Below are 16,967 nucleotides of genomic sequence, written 5' to 3'. Positions count from 1 at the left end.
ACGGGAAGAGGTTAAGAGGGCCGGAGTGTGGCCAGTGGGGGTAGAAAATGTTTTGGGCCCAGCATCAGTGAGAATAAACCGACAAGTGCTTTTTTTTACCACTTCTATTCCTTTATATTGGCTTTTGAAATTTACCAATGCAGCAATTTAGAAATTGGATGAAAGGTTTAGCCCTGTAAAACACTTTTTGCTAAATAAATGGTGTATTTTATATACAGCTATATTGATCGGACCAAAATGAGTGACAAATGAGGAGGAAGGAGGGACAGAGGGACTTTGCTCCAAATGAGGGACAGTCCCTCAAAATCAGTGACAGTTGGGAGCTATGCAGTTAACCCCTTCGCTCCCAGCTGGGCAACAGTTGCTAACCAGCCTTTCAACCTGCTTACACGCATTTCAGTTTTATTTTTCTGATATAAAATTTCCAACATGTTCGATCTGTCATTTTTTCGATGGCTGCATGGAAATCGGCTTTAGCTGTGGGCACACTAATGATTCGAAAAACATGAAATTTTGTTCATTTTTCGATTCACGTATGGCCCAGGGGTGGACTGACTATTTGGAAACTCGGCACTGCCTGAGGGCCCAGGGTCAGTAGGGGGCCCCATGAGATGCCCCTGGTACCTTTTTCATAGGCTTTTTTGAGTTTGGGCAAGGACACAGGGGCCCCATGATCCCCTATTGCCCGGGGGCCCCAGAGGTTGTCAGTCCGCTCCTGGTATGGCCTACTTAAAACAGTTTGTTATTTCATAAGAGCCAAACACGCTCAGAAACACCTGGTGCTGTTACATACAGGCTGCCCAAGGTTTGCTTTTGCAAGAATCATCCGGTATCACCGTTTACACATAATCAATCAATGAGCGCTGAGGATTAGTACTTGTTCAACAGTTCAATTAAACTGATTAGAAGGAAATAGGACACTATAAAATTCTACCAGTCACCAGGACATTAGGCATTTGTAAAACGAGCGCACCATGGATCTGCACAATCGAGAAAACCCAAGAAGATATTTAATACTCCTACTTTTCATGGCAATGATTGCTGCTGGTAAAGAAAATATGTTTCTAACTGTAAAATATATTTAGATATATAGTATTTTGTTATGGTATGTACAGTAGGTCAATGTCGTGTTTTCATGTCTAATAGAGGTCTGTAGGTAATAACAATGAATGGTTAATCCAGAATTTTTCAGCCAATCACTGGGATTGGCTGAGAATTGTGCAGCCAATCACTTTCATTGAGACGAGACTGGCTCTGTCTGTGCTTTCCGCTCTGCAGACTGTAAAGCTGACCTAGCCTCAGATATCATTTTTTCAATCATAATTATAATTTTTTTAATCATTTTAAAGCCCAACTGAACCCTCTTAATTTACTTCTGCAGTAAAGTAATTTTTTTCAACCCTTGCTGCAGTGCTTAGCAGATACAAAAGTAAAAAAGGGGCATATTTATTATGGTAATGTAGCCTGACTGCATTACAGTATTTAAAGAAGGGTTCCGTTGGGCTTTAGAGTAGAATTAAACTGTCACTTCTATTGTTAGTGGGAATTTTTAGCCATGACACCTAAAATGACACCTTTTAGCCACCACTTCAATACCGAGCACTTTTACCCCCTTCCTGCCCAGGCCAATTTTCAGCGCTATCACACTTTACATAACAATTGCGCGGTCATGCAACACCCATACAAAATTGTTATCATTTTGTTCACACGAATATAGCTTTCTTTTGGTGTTATTTAACCATTTCAATACCGTGCAATTTTACACCTTCCTGCCCAGGCCATTTTTCAGGTTTCAGCGCTCTCACACTTTGAATGACAATTGCGCGGTCATACAACACTGTACCCAAACTAAAATTTTATCATTTTCTTCACACAACTAGAGCTTTCTTTTGGTGGTATTTAATCACCGCTGGGGTTTTTATTTTTTGCTAAATTAACAAAAAAAGACCAAAAATTTTGAAAAAAAACCACATTTTTCTTTGTTTCTGTTATAAAAGTTTACAAATAAATAATTGTTCTTCATAAATTTAGGCCGAGATGTATTCTGCTACATGTCTTTGGTGAAAATAACCCAAATTAGGATGTATTTTTAAAAAAATTATTTTCACTATTTTTTTTTTACATACTGTCACCAGTGCAGTACAGCATCATCATATAACTGGCATGGCGGTTAACAGGGACACTGACTGGTGACAGTATGAAAAAAAAAAATATTTTTTTTTTTTTATTTTTTATTTTTTTTTTATTATATTTAATTTTTTATTACATTTTTTTTATTTTTTTAAGATTTTTTTTTCATATTTTACTATGACCAAAGTAGTACAATGTTACCATAGTAACACTGTACTACTTTGGGGAAGTGATCAGTATTTTTTTTTTTTTTTTTTTTTTTTTACACAATTTGCTTATAGCAAAGAATTACTTTGCTATAAGCAAGCATTTACCTGAATGAAATCGAATCATTCAGCTTTTTTTTTTTTTTTTTTTTTTTTGTGCTTAGCTGTGATTTGGTCACAGCTAATCACATGACATGTGCATGTGATTAGCTGTGACCATTCACAGCTAGGCACTAGTATACAATGGATGGCATCATGAATGAAGCCATCCATTGTATACAACTGTCATGTGACCTGCTGTGATTGGTCACAGCAGGTCACATGGTACCAGTAACGGGAGACGGTACTCGGATCTGTCATCGGCCGTGTCCGAGGTGCACGGCCCGTGACAGATCCCGCTGCTGCGCCGCTCTGCATTACCGCAAACGGCGCATGTGCGGGAGCACGCCAAATGGCGTGCACCCGGAATGAAGAGGCACATCTGAAGCCGCCAAACGGCCATTGGCCGGGCGGCTAATGGTTAATCACTAGTGGTTTTTTAATTTTTTTGCTAAATAAACAAAAAAAAGGCTAAAAATTAAAAAAACAAAACACATTTTTCTTTTCAATTTTTCGTTCTGTTATAAAATTCTGCAAATAAATAATTTTTCTTCATAAACGTAGGCCAAAATGTATTCTGCTACATTTCTATGGTAAAAATACCCCAAATCAGTGTATATTATTTAGTCTGCAGAAAAGTTATAGAGTCCACAAACTATAGTATACTGTATATCTGAAAATCAATCAATCCTGATGTACTGACTACTGATCTCATTTCTTGAGTTTCGAAAACACCAGGACAGCACAAATATCCACCAATTGACCCTTTTTTGGACAGTAGATAGTCCAAGGTATTTAGTAAGAGGCATGGTGAGTTTTTTGAAGTTGTAATTTATGTCACAATTATTTGGAAAATGAAGAAATTAAAAAATTAAAAAAAAAAAAAAAAATGTTCACACTTTTTTTTTACATACTGTCACCAGTGCAGTACAGCATCATCATATAACCAGTGTGGGGGTGATCAGGGATACTGACTGCTGAGAGTATTGAAAAAAATATATTTTTCTTTAAATATTTATTTTCTTTTTTATTACATTATTTTCTTTTTTTATGCACATTATAATTGTCTATACCAGTGAATTTCCCTGTTATAAACTATCATTTTTACTGAATGAAACTGACTCGTTCAGTGTGTTTTGTTGTGATTAGCTGTGATTGGCCACAGCTAATCACATGGTACAGATGGACTGTGATTGGCCCTGTCTGTACCATTTGATCACCGTGACCAATCACAGTGAGCAATACAACTGTACACAATGGATGAATGAAAGCCATCCATTATGTACAATCAGGGTCGGACTGACCATTTGGAAACTCAGGCACTGCCCGAGGGCCCAGGGTCAGTAGGGGGCCCCATGAGATGCCCCTGGTACCTTTTTCATAGGCTTTTTTGAGTTTGGGCAAGGACACAGGGGCCCCATGATCCCCTATTGCCCGGGGGCCCCATGAGTTGTCAGTCCGCCCCTGTGTACAATTGTCATGTGACCTGCTGTGATTGGTCACAGCGATCACATGGTACCTGCAGTAGGTTGGTACAGTGATTTGTCATTGGCTTTGACCAGTGGACACAGCGGGTGACAGATTACGCCGCAGCATGGGCTGTGGGGCCCCCGCCATGCACGTTCTTGGGAGGACTTCATATGGTGTCCACCCAGAATGAGAGAGCTCCCACCTGGCCATCACTTGTCTATAGGCCGGGCAGGAAGTAGTTAACAATGAAGGTATGGATTCTCATATAGTAAAGGATGGGGTGTAGCTTGGGCAAGGCCACAAGGATGGTAGCCCTGGGAGCAAAAATCCTAGAATCCTGTGAAATTCTAGAGTTTGATGCTGGAACAAGTTCTGGCATTTGGCTCCCCAAATTTACCTGACAAGGGCACGTTAGCACCAGACACCCAGGGCACATGCCCAACATATTCTTTGGGGTGTTTCCCCCTCTGCAGTAGACAGCATTTCTCCTTGCTAGTTACAAATAACAGAAATACACATACAAGCCAAGGGGTGCTGAGCTCCTCCTTGGCTCTGACATGTATCATGCACAAGAGAATGAGGAGGGGCCAGGAGAAGGCATATTCCCTGTATTGATTTGCTGATTTGAGCAAAGTCCATTCAATGTATCTTTTTAATTATACATATTGACAAGACCAGGGGCGGACTGACCATTTGAAAACTCGGGCGCTGCCCGCAGTCAGTAGGGGGCCCCATGAGATGCCCCTGGTACCTTTTACATAGGCTTTTTTGAGTTTGGGCAAGGACACATGGGCCCCATGCTCCCCTATTGCCCGGGGGCCCCATGAGTTCTCAGTCCGCCCCTGGACAAGACTGTTAAAATATCTGCAAGATAACATTGGAGTACAGGTCCACTTTAAAGGAAACTGAATATCCTTTTTCTAACGGATAGTTATGTCTAAAATATTTGTTGGTGCGCATGTTATGTTTTCATGCTCTGTTGACCCAGCTTACATTTAAATAGAGTTTTATTGTGATGATCTCTTGTTTCTCTCATCAGTAACACTTTTTGGAAACTTTTTTATAATTCCACAGGATGGGCTCAGACAAGATTTGTAACAGTCTTCATGGAAATTAATGTTAAATCCGAACCTGCACCTTTTCAGCTGTATCTTGTCAGCTATGATAAACCAGCCACAGTCACTGTAATGGTGTCCCAACCAGAATTCAACCAGACCGTGCACATTGAGAAGAACAGTTATGCCCTTGTGACCCTCGGCTATTCCTATATGATAAAAGAAAAAGATGTGACTTATAAGGCTGTTCTGATCCAATCAGATGCTGCTCTATCTGTCATTGGTTTTTACACAATCGAGTATATTGCTGAAGCCATGACCTGCCTACCTGTAGAAGACCTGGGCACAGAATATTACATATCAACTGCTGCATCAGGAACAGAAAAACAATTTGCTGTGGCCAACGGTCTGGAAGATACGGCTCTGGTCAATGTAACCGTCTCAGGATCCCTCGTGTATAATGGTGTTGAGTACACTAAAGGACAGTCTTTTTCATTTAGTCTCAAATACCAACAATCAATTCAGTTTCAAAGTTCTTCTGACCTGACTGGCACTAGAGTCTCATCTACAGTTCCTGTAGCAGTTTTCAGTGGCCAAAAATGCTTCACCGGGATAAACACCGCCTGTGATACCTTGGTTGAGCAGTTGTATCCTGTGTCTAAGTGGGGCCATTTTTTTGTTCTGCCCCCTTTCTTGAATCACACCCAAGATTCTATTACCGTGATATCATCAAGTTCTGAAACCCGAGTGTTTGTTGACAGAGCAATGGAACCCAGACAGTACTTCATTGAGAATGCCGGAACCCCTATTAGGATTGATTTAAAGGAAATGTCTACCATTAATGCTTCAAAACCTATTATGGTCACCTATCTCCTTCAAGAACGGAAGCCTGGTGGTGTAGTTGCTAAATACGACCCCTTTTTAGTTACCATCCAACCTTCTTTGGTAGGAAGAAGCTATTATAAATTTGTAACACAAAAAACATTCGTTAACTATCTTTTGATTGTGACTCAGGCAACGTCAGCAGATGGGTTCTACCTGGATCACCGCCCGCTGAGCCTGTATAGTTTCTCCGTACAATATTACAGCGGTTACAGTGCATTTAATGTCTTTTTGGATAAAAGCGAAGGACAACATGAAGTATATCATGACTCAACGCCCTTTACGATTTATGTCTATGGCCTTGAAGAATTTCTTTCTTATGGATACTCTATGGGCCAAGAAAAGATATATCCAGGTAGACCTTTTTTATAGGTCAAAGCAGTACTAAGGGTTTCTCCAAAGAAATATTTGCATGGCATGCTGAGGCATTTGCTGCCATGCTAACTGCTGTATGGCTAAAGTTTCAACATAAACTACCTTCCTCTTCTGAAGAAGAAGATAATTTATGACCACAGAAGTTAAAGGGATGGGTTTAAGATTCTTTAAATGGAATCTGATGTCACATATCTAAAACAATTTATCTCTCTTAGCAGGGGCGGACTGACCATTTGGAAACTCGGGCACTGCCCGAGGGCCCGGGGTCAGTAGGGGGCCCCATGAGATGCCCCTGGTACCTTTTTCATAGGCTTTTTTGAGTGTGGGCAAGGACACAGGGGCCCCATGATCCCTTATTGCCCGGGGGCCCCATGAATTGTCAGTCCGCCCCTGTCTCTTAGGCTACCCTGCCCTTAACCAATTTATTTACTCATGTAATAGAAGCAGCTTATCTTTTTTAGGTTGATGTACTTTTCATGGACTAGTTTTTGGGAGTGGGAAATGGTTAAAGCCAATATCAGGTTTTAATTGCTTGAAAAAGCGTGAGTGGAGGGCACTGGATTCAGAGTTGGTTTTGTTTCTCAATGTGAGGGTTAGTTCTTAAAGGGGAGTTCCAGACATTTTTATGTTTATTAAAAGTCAGCAGCTACAAAAACTGTAGCTGCTGACTTTTAATAAACACACACTCACCTGTCCCAGGGTCCAGTGGCGTGCTCACCCATGCCATTCCTTCTCTCCTTCTTCTCTCTCCGGCACTAGCATCTCAACTGTGGGCACCGGACAGCTTGCGACTTCACAGCTGGTGCCCACTGATCATGCACGAGTCGCGCTGCGCATCCTGATTGGTCCAGCAGTCTTCTGGAACCTGTGAAAGTTCCCAGGAGACTACGGGAGGAAGGAGGGGGGCCCCCCCTTCCCCCCCGAAAGGTGCCAAATATGGCAGTGGAGGGGGTGAGGAGGCAAACAAGTGGAGCTTCCACTTTTGGGTGGAACTCTGCTTTAATGAAAGCTGAATGGGGCTTTAAATGAACTATAGGTTGAATTCAGTGGAATACAGGTTAAAATGAGACACCCCTAATATCATCATAGAATTACAAAGTTAAAAAATCTGAATGTTTTAAGGGCTACAACATTCCCTCTTCTTTAGGGTTTCAAGTGCTGGTTTGAAGTAGACCTGCATGGGTCAAATGAAGGGTGATTAAATCTTTTCCCCCAAGAGTGCTTCAACACCTGACTGATTTTTGATTGAAAAGATACTTTTATTGCAGAAGCATCAAAAACAACATGTTACGTGTAATCAGGGTACATCTCACCCTGTACTGCGACGCAGCGCACCACATAGCAATACAGTTCCAAGCATACGATAAATACAGTCAGGCAAATAAATACATTCGCTCAGCGGTATGATGCCTGACGTGATGTGCGCGGAGGATGAATCCCCCGGACCACCACGTCATGCATGACGCCGCTTACCCCAAAAACTGTAGCATCCTAATACAATATACATTTCCTAGTCACTATGTTATGCACGATAACGATAACTGAAAAAACACGGTCAACAATAGGCATCAGGTGTGTGGGGGGGGGGGGGGAAGGGGGAGGAAGGGGGGAACACAGGCCCGAAGCTTTATTGAAGGGACAAAGACACGCAAGGGGGAGTAGGGGGAAGGGGGAAATCTTCAGACGTCCTCTTCCTCCTTAAAGTCCATCAAGGAATAGTCTCTGAGCAGACTGAGGGTCAGTCTGCGGCAGTCCTCAATGGACATCCTCTCCCGCTGGAGGGTGAGGCGCTTTCTGGCGCACCATAAAGCGTCCTTAAAACAGCACAGCACCCGCCAGGCGCTGTCAATGTCCTCCAGAGAAAAGGTTCCACAGAACAGTCCATTCAACACCCCAAAGTGAGTGATGGCTGTCTGTGGCACAAAGTCCTTGAGTTCAGGTTCCAGGGCCCCCAACAGGGCCTGAGCAAATGAGCACTCCCAGAAAACGTGGTAAGACGTTTCCTCATGGATGATGCAGAAGGGGCAGTGTCTGTATCTGCTCAGGTTCCTGGCATGCATAAATGTCCTGAGAGGCAGTCCCCCCTGGATAGCCATCCATGCCAGGTCTTTGTGCCTGTTGGTGAGGATGTTGGAAGAAACATTCCTCCAGACCACCTTGCAGGTGTCTGAAGGCAGGCCTGGAACCGACTCCAAAATGTCGCTGGCTCGGATGAGCTTGTAGATCGTCTTTGGCTTCCACAAGTCCGGCTTGACTCCCTGCAGCCCTTGCTCCCTGATGAACTTGAAGGTATCCAAGTAGAACCAAGGAGTGTCCCAGTTGTAGGGGATGGAACTATCCCAAGTGTCCCACCCCAGGGACCTCCAGAGAGGCAACAGGAAGAAGCGAGACATTGCGTTCCCGCCAGAGTCCGTAGTCCGTCTGATTAAGAGTTCCAAAGAAGGGTGAACACTGGTGAAACATGTAGACTTCATTCCGCTAAACTTATATGATGAGATAAATACTTTTGAGCTCCTTAACCTAGGGGGGGTTTTTTCGCAGTCGTTTTTTCCAGATTGGGAGATTGCTTTTAAACCACACGCTTTCTGACCTTTAATAATTTTAAAGTCAGGTATATCCCTTGGGTGCAACTAACAGTGGTGGTATTCTGAGTATGGGTTTGGAGTTGTTTTGTAAAACACAGAAGTTTCCCAAACACATATGAATTGATACATACGAGTTTCTTTGCAATGAAAGCACAATATTGAAAAATGTTCTTTTGATATTTTTTATTCAGTTTAGAAGTAACTTTCAAGCACTTTAAAGTTTTAAAATTGTTTATTAGTAGTGCAGTATATATTTTATAACTGTATAATTGTTTAGGATTTATGTATGTATATATATATATACTGTATATATATATATTTACACTATATTGCCAAAATTATTGGGAACTTTATACACACATGAACTTTAGTGGCATCATAGTCTTAGTCCGTAGAGTTCAATATTGAGTTGGCCCCGCCCTTTGCAGCTCTAACAGCTTCAACTCTTCTGGGAAGGCTGTCCACAAGGTTTAGGAGGGTATCTATGGGAAGGTTTGACCATTTTCCGGAATGGTTCCGGTTTTTCCGGAAGTGCATTTGTGAGGTCAGGCACTGATGTCGGGCGAGAACGCCTGGTTCGCAGTCTCCACTCTAATTCATCCCAAAGATGTTCTATGGGGTTGAGGTCAGGACTCTGTGCAGGCCAGTCAAGTTCCTTCACCCCAAACTCGCTCATCCATGTCTTTATGGACCTTGCTTTGTACACTGGTGCGCAGTCATGTTGGAACAGGAAGGGGCCATCCCCAAACTCTTCCCACAAAGTTGTCTAAAATGTCTTGGTATGCTGATGCCTTAAGAGTTCCCTTCACTGGAACTAAGGGGCCAAGTCCAACCCCTGAAAAACAACTTCACACCATAACCCCCCCTCCACCAAACTGTAAAGTGTAAACTTGGCACAATGCAGTCAGGCAAGTACTGTTCTTCTGGAAACTCCCAAGCCCAGACACATCTATCAGATTGCCAGACAGAGAAGCGTGATTGGTCACTCCAGAGAACACGTTTCCACTGCTCTAGAGTCCAGTGGAGGTGTACTTTATACCACTGCATCTGATGCTTTGCATTGCACTTGGTGATGTAAGGCTTGGATGCAGCTGCTCGGCCTTGGAAATTGTCACGAGAACCAGAGAGCACACAGAGACAGATTGCACGGAACCCAACCTGCGGGCATTTATTGGGGAGGCTTTTGGGGCACAGACAACAGTTCCGTTAGTCCACAGATCCACACCAGACGCAGCAACACAGTAAAGCTCTCTGGAAGGCAATATGAAACAACAGGGGCATGGTAATCCACAGGGTTAATCCACACAGCCAGCTCCAGGCAGGGAAGGGATAAGTCCAGACAGGTTCACGGAGAGCAAGGGGTTAAGTCAAGTCCAGGCAGATTCACCGGGACAGCAGAAGATTCCTCCACAGTGAAGAGATTCCAGGCAGCATGGTCAGTCAGGTCAGCCAGGGAGAGAGGAGAGGAGAAGGGGGATGGGAGATCGTGCTCCGAGAGAAGCTGGCACTTCAGCACAGTCTTCTCTCACACACGCAGCCAGGAGAACACAATGGGGGGTTGCCCTGCTCTCTCTTAAGTACAGAGCTCGGCTCCTTGCTGCTGCAGTGGTAACCCGAGACTTCCTGGTCTCTGGACTTTGTCCCTGTAAGACATGGAGCCTGGGGAGATGTGCAGAGGGGGCAGGGAGGAGGGGTGACAGGAGGGGGCCTGTTTGTGGATTCCCTCAGCAGGGGCCAGACTGCAGGCAACAGGGGGGTGAGGGGCTGCTGGGGGCTGCCTGTGTCAGGGACACAGAGGACTAGAAGTCCCAGCATGGACGGGACAGAAGAGTGAGGGGCTGCTGAGGGGTGGGGGGTGGCAGACAGCAAGCTCAGAGGATGGGGGGGCAGCTCTATGACAGAAACCCAATTCCTGAAGCTCTCTACGCACTGTTGTGCTAATTTGAAGGCCACATGAAGTTTGAAGGTCATTAGCTATTGACTCTGCAGATAGCTGGAGACTTCTGTGCACTGTGCGCTTCAGCATGCACTGACCCCGCTCTGTCATGTTACGTGGCCTTCCACTTGGTGGCTGAGTTGCTATTGTTCCCAGTTGCTTCTACTTTGTTTTAATCCCACTAACAGTTGAGTGTGGAATATTTAGTAGAGAGGAAATGTCACGGATGGACTTATTGCACAGGTGGCAACCTATCCTGGTACCACGCTTGAATTCACTGAGCTCCTGAGAGCGACCCATTCTTTCACAATTGTAGAAGCAGTCTGCATGCCTTGGTGCTTGATTTTATACACCCGTGGCCATGGAGGTGATTGGAACACCTGAATCCAATGATTTGGAGGGCTGGACCAATACTTTTGGTAATACAGTATATATTTTTTTCTATATAAAGAGCCTGATATTGACCAAGAACACCCCTGCCCTCCACCCAAGCTTTCCATTACGATTGCCCCCCATACACCAGCCACCATCCCCCATGGCAAGAGAGAGAAAGACACTCACCTTCAAAGTTCCGGACATCCCCAGGAACGAAAGTCGGGCTGTGCATACACCGTCATGAAACCCGCGGCATCTTTCAGAACCCCCAGGTCCCCTTGCCGCATGTGTCCCTTCTTCTGACCCTTCTTCCAAGGGGCAGTGCATCCGCCCCTGAAAAATGCCGCCCTAGGCAAATGCCTTGTTTGCCTTGTAGTAAATACACCCCTGTATATATATATATATATATATATATATATATATTGGAGCAGGTAACTCCTGTTGTGTTGTAAATCTTATCTGTTGGAGATCTCATTAACGATGGGCTCCCATAATTCGATTCATATAAAACACTAAAAAAAATGAGAATGAGATGTCCAAGCTGCAAATATTCTATTTACTTCAAGTGTAAATTAGCGTGACTGCGCAGTTTCAAGCATAACACTGCTCTTCATCAAGCTACAGTCGCTCTAATTTTTGTATAAAGACACACTTGAAGTAAATAGATTATTTGCAACTTGGAGATCTCGTTCCCAGTTGGGGAGAGAGAGTGAGAGAGAGAGAAACTTATTGGATCGTTACTTACATATTCACACATACACAGCAGCACAGTTAGGTTGTTGTTTTCCCTTTAGCATGGAATTGCTGTAGCACTGATTATTTATATATATTTACATACAGTGCATCACCTACTTGGTATTTCACTTTTCACTTGCACAGTTTATTTATTGTTTTCCCTTTAGGGTGGAATAAACACAGACTATTTATATTGATTTATATACATAACCTACTTGGTATTTCACTTGGCAGTTTGCTTTTTTGTCAGATGCACCTTTGCCAACGCCCACAGAAGACTATGAGGGAACACTGCATTGTCTTTCTAATGGTGCTGAATATCAGCTTCCTCTCCATATGGTAGTTGAAGCTCACCTAGATGTGTCTGATATACACCTCGAAGACCCTCTGTGCCAGGCGGTGGCTGACGAAGATATTGCTTTTATTCAAATACCATTCAGCAGATGTGGATCCAATGTTCTGGTGAGGTTTATGGAACTCTTGATACCCTGCAAAATGACAAATTATCTTTAAAGTGGACCTTGCAGTAAAATGCAAACACCATTTATCAGGTCAGGGTCCCCTCCCAATGTAAAGAAAAGTAAAGAAGTTGGATTATTTACTTACATTACCTCTGTCTTCTGCATTGTAGGGCATGATGTTACTATCTTCTGTCAAGATATCTGAGAAATGCAGAGCAGCCTAAATCTTGGGGGGAGACATTTTTGAAGTACTATCATGCAGCTACATTTACATGGGAAGGAGACCCAGACCTAGTAAGCAGCCTTTGCATTTTACTGCAAGGTCTGCTTTGCTTAGGACTTAGGGGGTTCTGTAGGTAGAGATTGATGTAAAACCCTTGCATTGATTTATCAGTTGTGATTCTCACACAGTAGCTTGTAATTAATTTGATTCTGAAAAAACAGGCAAATGTATTGGTTAATGGTCCATTTTACACCAAACTGAGTGGACCAAATTTTAGCACATTGAGTATATTTCCTCAATAGCACTGGCAGATAATGTAATAATTTTTTTTCTTGACTTCTAAAAAATCTGCATTTGCTTTGTTATATCTTTAACTGAAAATTCTATGTATTGGATGTACTGTATGTATATCTTCTTTCCTATTGCATGTATTTATCGTATAAAGTTTGGAGTTTAATTGATGCCGTTAATAGGTCAACTTGAGTTATTAAAAATGCAAGATTTCGAGATGCCTTGGATCCCTTGTTTAGGGTTTATAAACCTAAAGGCATCCCCCAAGCTTGCATCATTAATAAGTTAGCCATTAAAGGCTACCACTTTAACCCCAGACTTTATGTATTAGTTGATGACTAGCTTGGTCATACAATACTCTGCTACTGCTATATACTGTATTTGTGTTATTTGTGCCCAGTGCATGGACATTTTTACACATGTTCTTACAGAGTGACGATGGAAAAACCTACTATGAAAACACAGTCTATGGAACGATCCCGGGGACCAGCATCCATCGTATCGAAATCCCAGTGAGGTGTGAAATGCAGATGAATGAGACCCTTGGGATGAGCCTTCACCCTAAAGTAACTGACGTAGTTTCTCTAGGTCATTATAACGTCTCCCTACAACTCTATCAGTCTGAAGACTTCAGTGATCTGATTACAACATATCCTTATGAGGTCGACATCCATGGACGCTTGTATGTTGAGTTTAAAGTGGTGTCCAGTGACCACAATCTGCAGATACTTGTCGAAAACTGTAAAGCATCTCCATCACTAGAAGACAATGAGCAAATCTACCATCTCATCCAACAAGGGTAACTATCCTGTATATAATGAGCTAAACTTCACTTTGCTTCCTATATTCCTGCAATCTGATCCTTTTGTGTTGAATTCCCTTTTCTCCTTAGATGCCCCCAAGACACAACTTTGCAGACTCATGCAGTTTCTGACCAGAGGCTACAGCGCTTCAGCCTCCATGTTTTTAAATTTAACAGTTTCGAGGAGGTATACCTGTCTTGCAATATCATTGTCTGCCATAATGGAACCTCTCCGAATCGCTGTACCCAAGGATGCCACAATGCAAGGCACAGACGTGACACTCATCGCTCTTCAGTACATATGGCCGCAGCCAGGTTGTCCCAGGGACCCATTGTGTTTAAATCTGGTGAGGTTTTCAGTTTCATTTTAAGTTCATTCCACCTCTGAGCCCAACACTTGTCTCAATAACTAACTGTACCCTGTTTGGGCACATTACCTGCTGGTCAGGAAAATTAAAGCCAAGGACATTTAATGTTAGTATGCAGGCAGTTAGGCATAAGAATTTTCCCAGCCAGATTGCAGGGAGACTGCTGCCTGTGGAAGAGATAAGCACATGGGAAGGGGGTGGCCCAGCTTTCTAAATTCAAGAGGCTAGGGAGGGTAGTTAGTGGTTTTTTTTATATTACATCAGCTTGGGATTTAATGAAAGTTGATATTGTTGCCAACATACAGCCTGTTTTAATCATTGTTTTGCAGGCTAAATTAAAGAAATCTAAAATATGCATGCTAAGCTATGTGGATGAACCACGCCCTTCTGCTGGTGCCCGTGGTCATCAACATACCCCAACAATGATAACAGCTGATTGGCTACATTCACTGTTCAGTCAACAATTTTCTGCACGACTCCTCTGATCATCAGACCAAAGTTTGTTGAGCTGGATAGTGTTGGCAGGGCCACCTACAGATCAAATTTTGACCCCTATGTACATATATAATTACCGGTACATATTACACATAGAAAAGATTTTAATACATTAGCGCACATTTGGGCAGATGTAGTAAAACTGGTGTACTCAGAATCTGGTTCAGCTGTGCATGGTAGCCATTCAGCTTCTAAAAACCTGAAGGCTGATTTGCCTCTATGCAGAATTTCACCAGATTTTGCAATCTCCAATTTTAGTAAATAAACCCAATTTCATATTTCCATTAAAGAAAATCTGTGTCCCTGCAGGGCAAAGCAATATCTTCACTTTACTGCCCCCCTCAACCACAGCACATATTCATTTTTAGCCTTGGTTCACATCTCTGCGACTTTAGATACAACATGCAATTTAAAAATCGCACCTGAAGTTGCATCTAACAAATTTCTATGGCACTTAAAGGGGACAATTTCAGTAGCGTGATTTGAAAAATATTTTGGGGCAGGGCAAGGCCTCAGCCCTGTATAGCTTCATTTGGAGTGACTTGGAAGTTTACAAAAGGCTTCCTTTTCATTCCTCCCAGTGGCTGAACAGAGTGGTCGCAGAACACTGAAACTTCTATAAAGCTTGTCACCCACGAAATACTTACTTCTCCTGACAGTTATACCACAGAATGCTGCTCCACTTTCAGGCATGCGAGATTCCCGCTTGCATGCCGTGCACTTTGGTTTTTCCCACTGGTCACTACTATGTCCTATAGAGATGTGGAGGTCAGCAGGATTAACCACTAATTGCTGCTGGTGACTAGAACAGTGTTTTGCAACCTTTTTTCACTCAAGGCACTCTTTAAAATTATGGACAGTCTTGAGGCACCCCATTTTAAAATGTGAAAAACTATTCTAATAGTTTCATATAACGCAGCAACATCCACACATGGAGGACACCCAACATTAGAGGGGATTTATTCTCCCAAAGCAAATATACTTTTGCACACTGGTACTGAGTAGTATTCCAGCATGTCTCTTCTCCCTCAATTTTTCTCCGTCACTCAACTAATGTGCCAAGGAACCCCTGAAGAAACCTCAAGGCACCCTAGTTGAGAAAGGCTGGACTAGAAGATTGAATCCCAGAAGTATTGGTTTCTGAAGAAGACTTCAACCATGGATTTCTCTTTAATGGAGCAATGTTCAGTGCCCAGGGTGGCAGGAGGGGTATTTACTTTCTTCTTTGCACATTCTATGTGTGCTTATAGTAAGGTGGCAAGAACACTTTAAAACATGGCATGCGCAATGCATAGATCTGCGTTAAGACTTTATAGGTAGTCCAATTGCCAAAATCCATTCATGCCCATAAAACAGGTGTTAGCGTGAGTACATAAGGCAGGATGAGAGGTGAAATATTTTCAACAATAATCAGAAAGTCCTGTGAACTAGATATGCCATGACCTGGATGACTAAAAGGTGTCAAAGATGCATCTATAATGCCACTTTTTTTTTCAGGTGAACTTCAGACCTCACATACAGTTCCTTCTTCTGTGCTTGTGGCTGTGATCAGTATGATGGCTTTATTGACCTTGCTGGCCCTGGCGGTTCAGAAGCATGTTTTAAAAAGTCGGGATTACACTCTATTGCAGTGCACAGAAGATTGACATACTCATAGGTACCTGTCATTGTTAACATGAGATATGATGCATTAAACGTATTTTTATTCATGTAATTCAGCATTTAAAAGTCATTAAAAATGTGCTTATTTAATAACAGAAACAATTGAGTACTGTCCGTGATACTTTTTTTATTTGTACTAACATACAATTTTGAGGACAAGCTTTCGGGGAGTGTCCCCTTCTTCAAGGTCCAAGCAGTACTATACAAATCACAAAGTTTTAGCAGAATGTTAGAGTGAAAAAAAAAAGAGGCTAGAGATAAGACACAGCAAAAGCAAAGGGGGGGGGGGGGAACAACACTCACATCACAGAGGGAGTCAAGCTTGAGCTGATAGTCATAAAACTGTTGGATAATGATTGAGGAATTCCATGTCCAAATTCATGATCTCTTGTGTCAAATAGAATTATCATTCTTAGTTCAAAAGTTTTTTTCCTGAATGGATTTGAAATTTCCTTTTAAGTACTAAAATATTGAGGTCTCCCATTGTGTGGTCTGGTTGTGCGAAATGGTGTCCCACAGATGTGCAGAAGTCATCTTCTTTATTCTTTATCTTTTTCTTATTTTACAGTACTCAATTGTTTCTGTCGCAAATGCACAATCACCTCAAGCTTATTTAATAAGAAAGGGCAAAGTATATCAGCTATGGGTTTAGGGTCTTGGGGTATCAAGATTTTTATTTTATTATTTTTATAATTTTATTTTAATTTTGTTGAACCCAAAATACATGGGTCTTGTTTAACTTAAATACAGTCATGGCCGAAATTGTTGGCACCCTTGATATTTTTCCTGAAAATCAAGTATTTCACACAAAAAAGGT

The 16,967-nt window shown here is 42.4% G+C and overlaps 1 protein-coding gene across 2 annotated transcripts; it reads left to right on the top strand.

Moving 5' to 3' along the window:
- The first annotated feature begins 974 nt into the window (after window positions 1-974).
- LOC149467086 (peptidylaminoacyl-L/D-isomerase polyprotein-like) lies at window positions 975-16,169 on the top strand. Of its 2 annotated transcripts, XM_089672300.1 has the most exons (8): window positions 975-1,047; window positions 4,980-6,197; window positions 6,504-6,512; window positions 11,377-11,385; window positions 12,099-12,310; window positions 13,255-13,622; window positions 13,716-13,972; window positions 15,986-16,169. In XM_089672300.1, exons 1-8 carry the CDS (start codon window positions 975-977, stop codon window positions 16,132-16,134), a joined length of 2,295 nt encoding a protein of 764 aa, XP_089528426.1. In that variant the 3' UTR covers window positions 16,135-16,169. The 2 variants fall into 2 exon arrangements, with proteins under 2 accessions (XP_089528426.1, XP_089528427.1); XM_089672301.1 differs by lacking the exons at window positions 975-1,047; window positions 6,504-6,512; window positions 11,377-11,385 and having other exon boundaries at window positions 5,003-6,197.
- The last annotated feature ends 798 nt before the right edge of the window (window positions 16,170-16,967 follow it).

Source organism: Staurois parvus, unplaced genomic scaffold (genome assembly GCF_062004578.1).
Source record: "Staurois parvus isolate SC_StPar_1 unplaced genomic scaffold, SC_StPar_1.0 ptg000124l, whole genome shotgun sequence".
Classification (NCBI taxonomy): domain Eukaryota; kingdom Metazoa; phylum Chordata; class Amphibia; order Anura; family Ranidae; genus Staurois; species Staurois parvus.
Note: the sequence above shows the minus strand (reverse complement) of the source record. Positions and strands in the feature narration are given on the sequence as shown.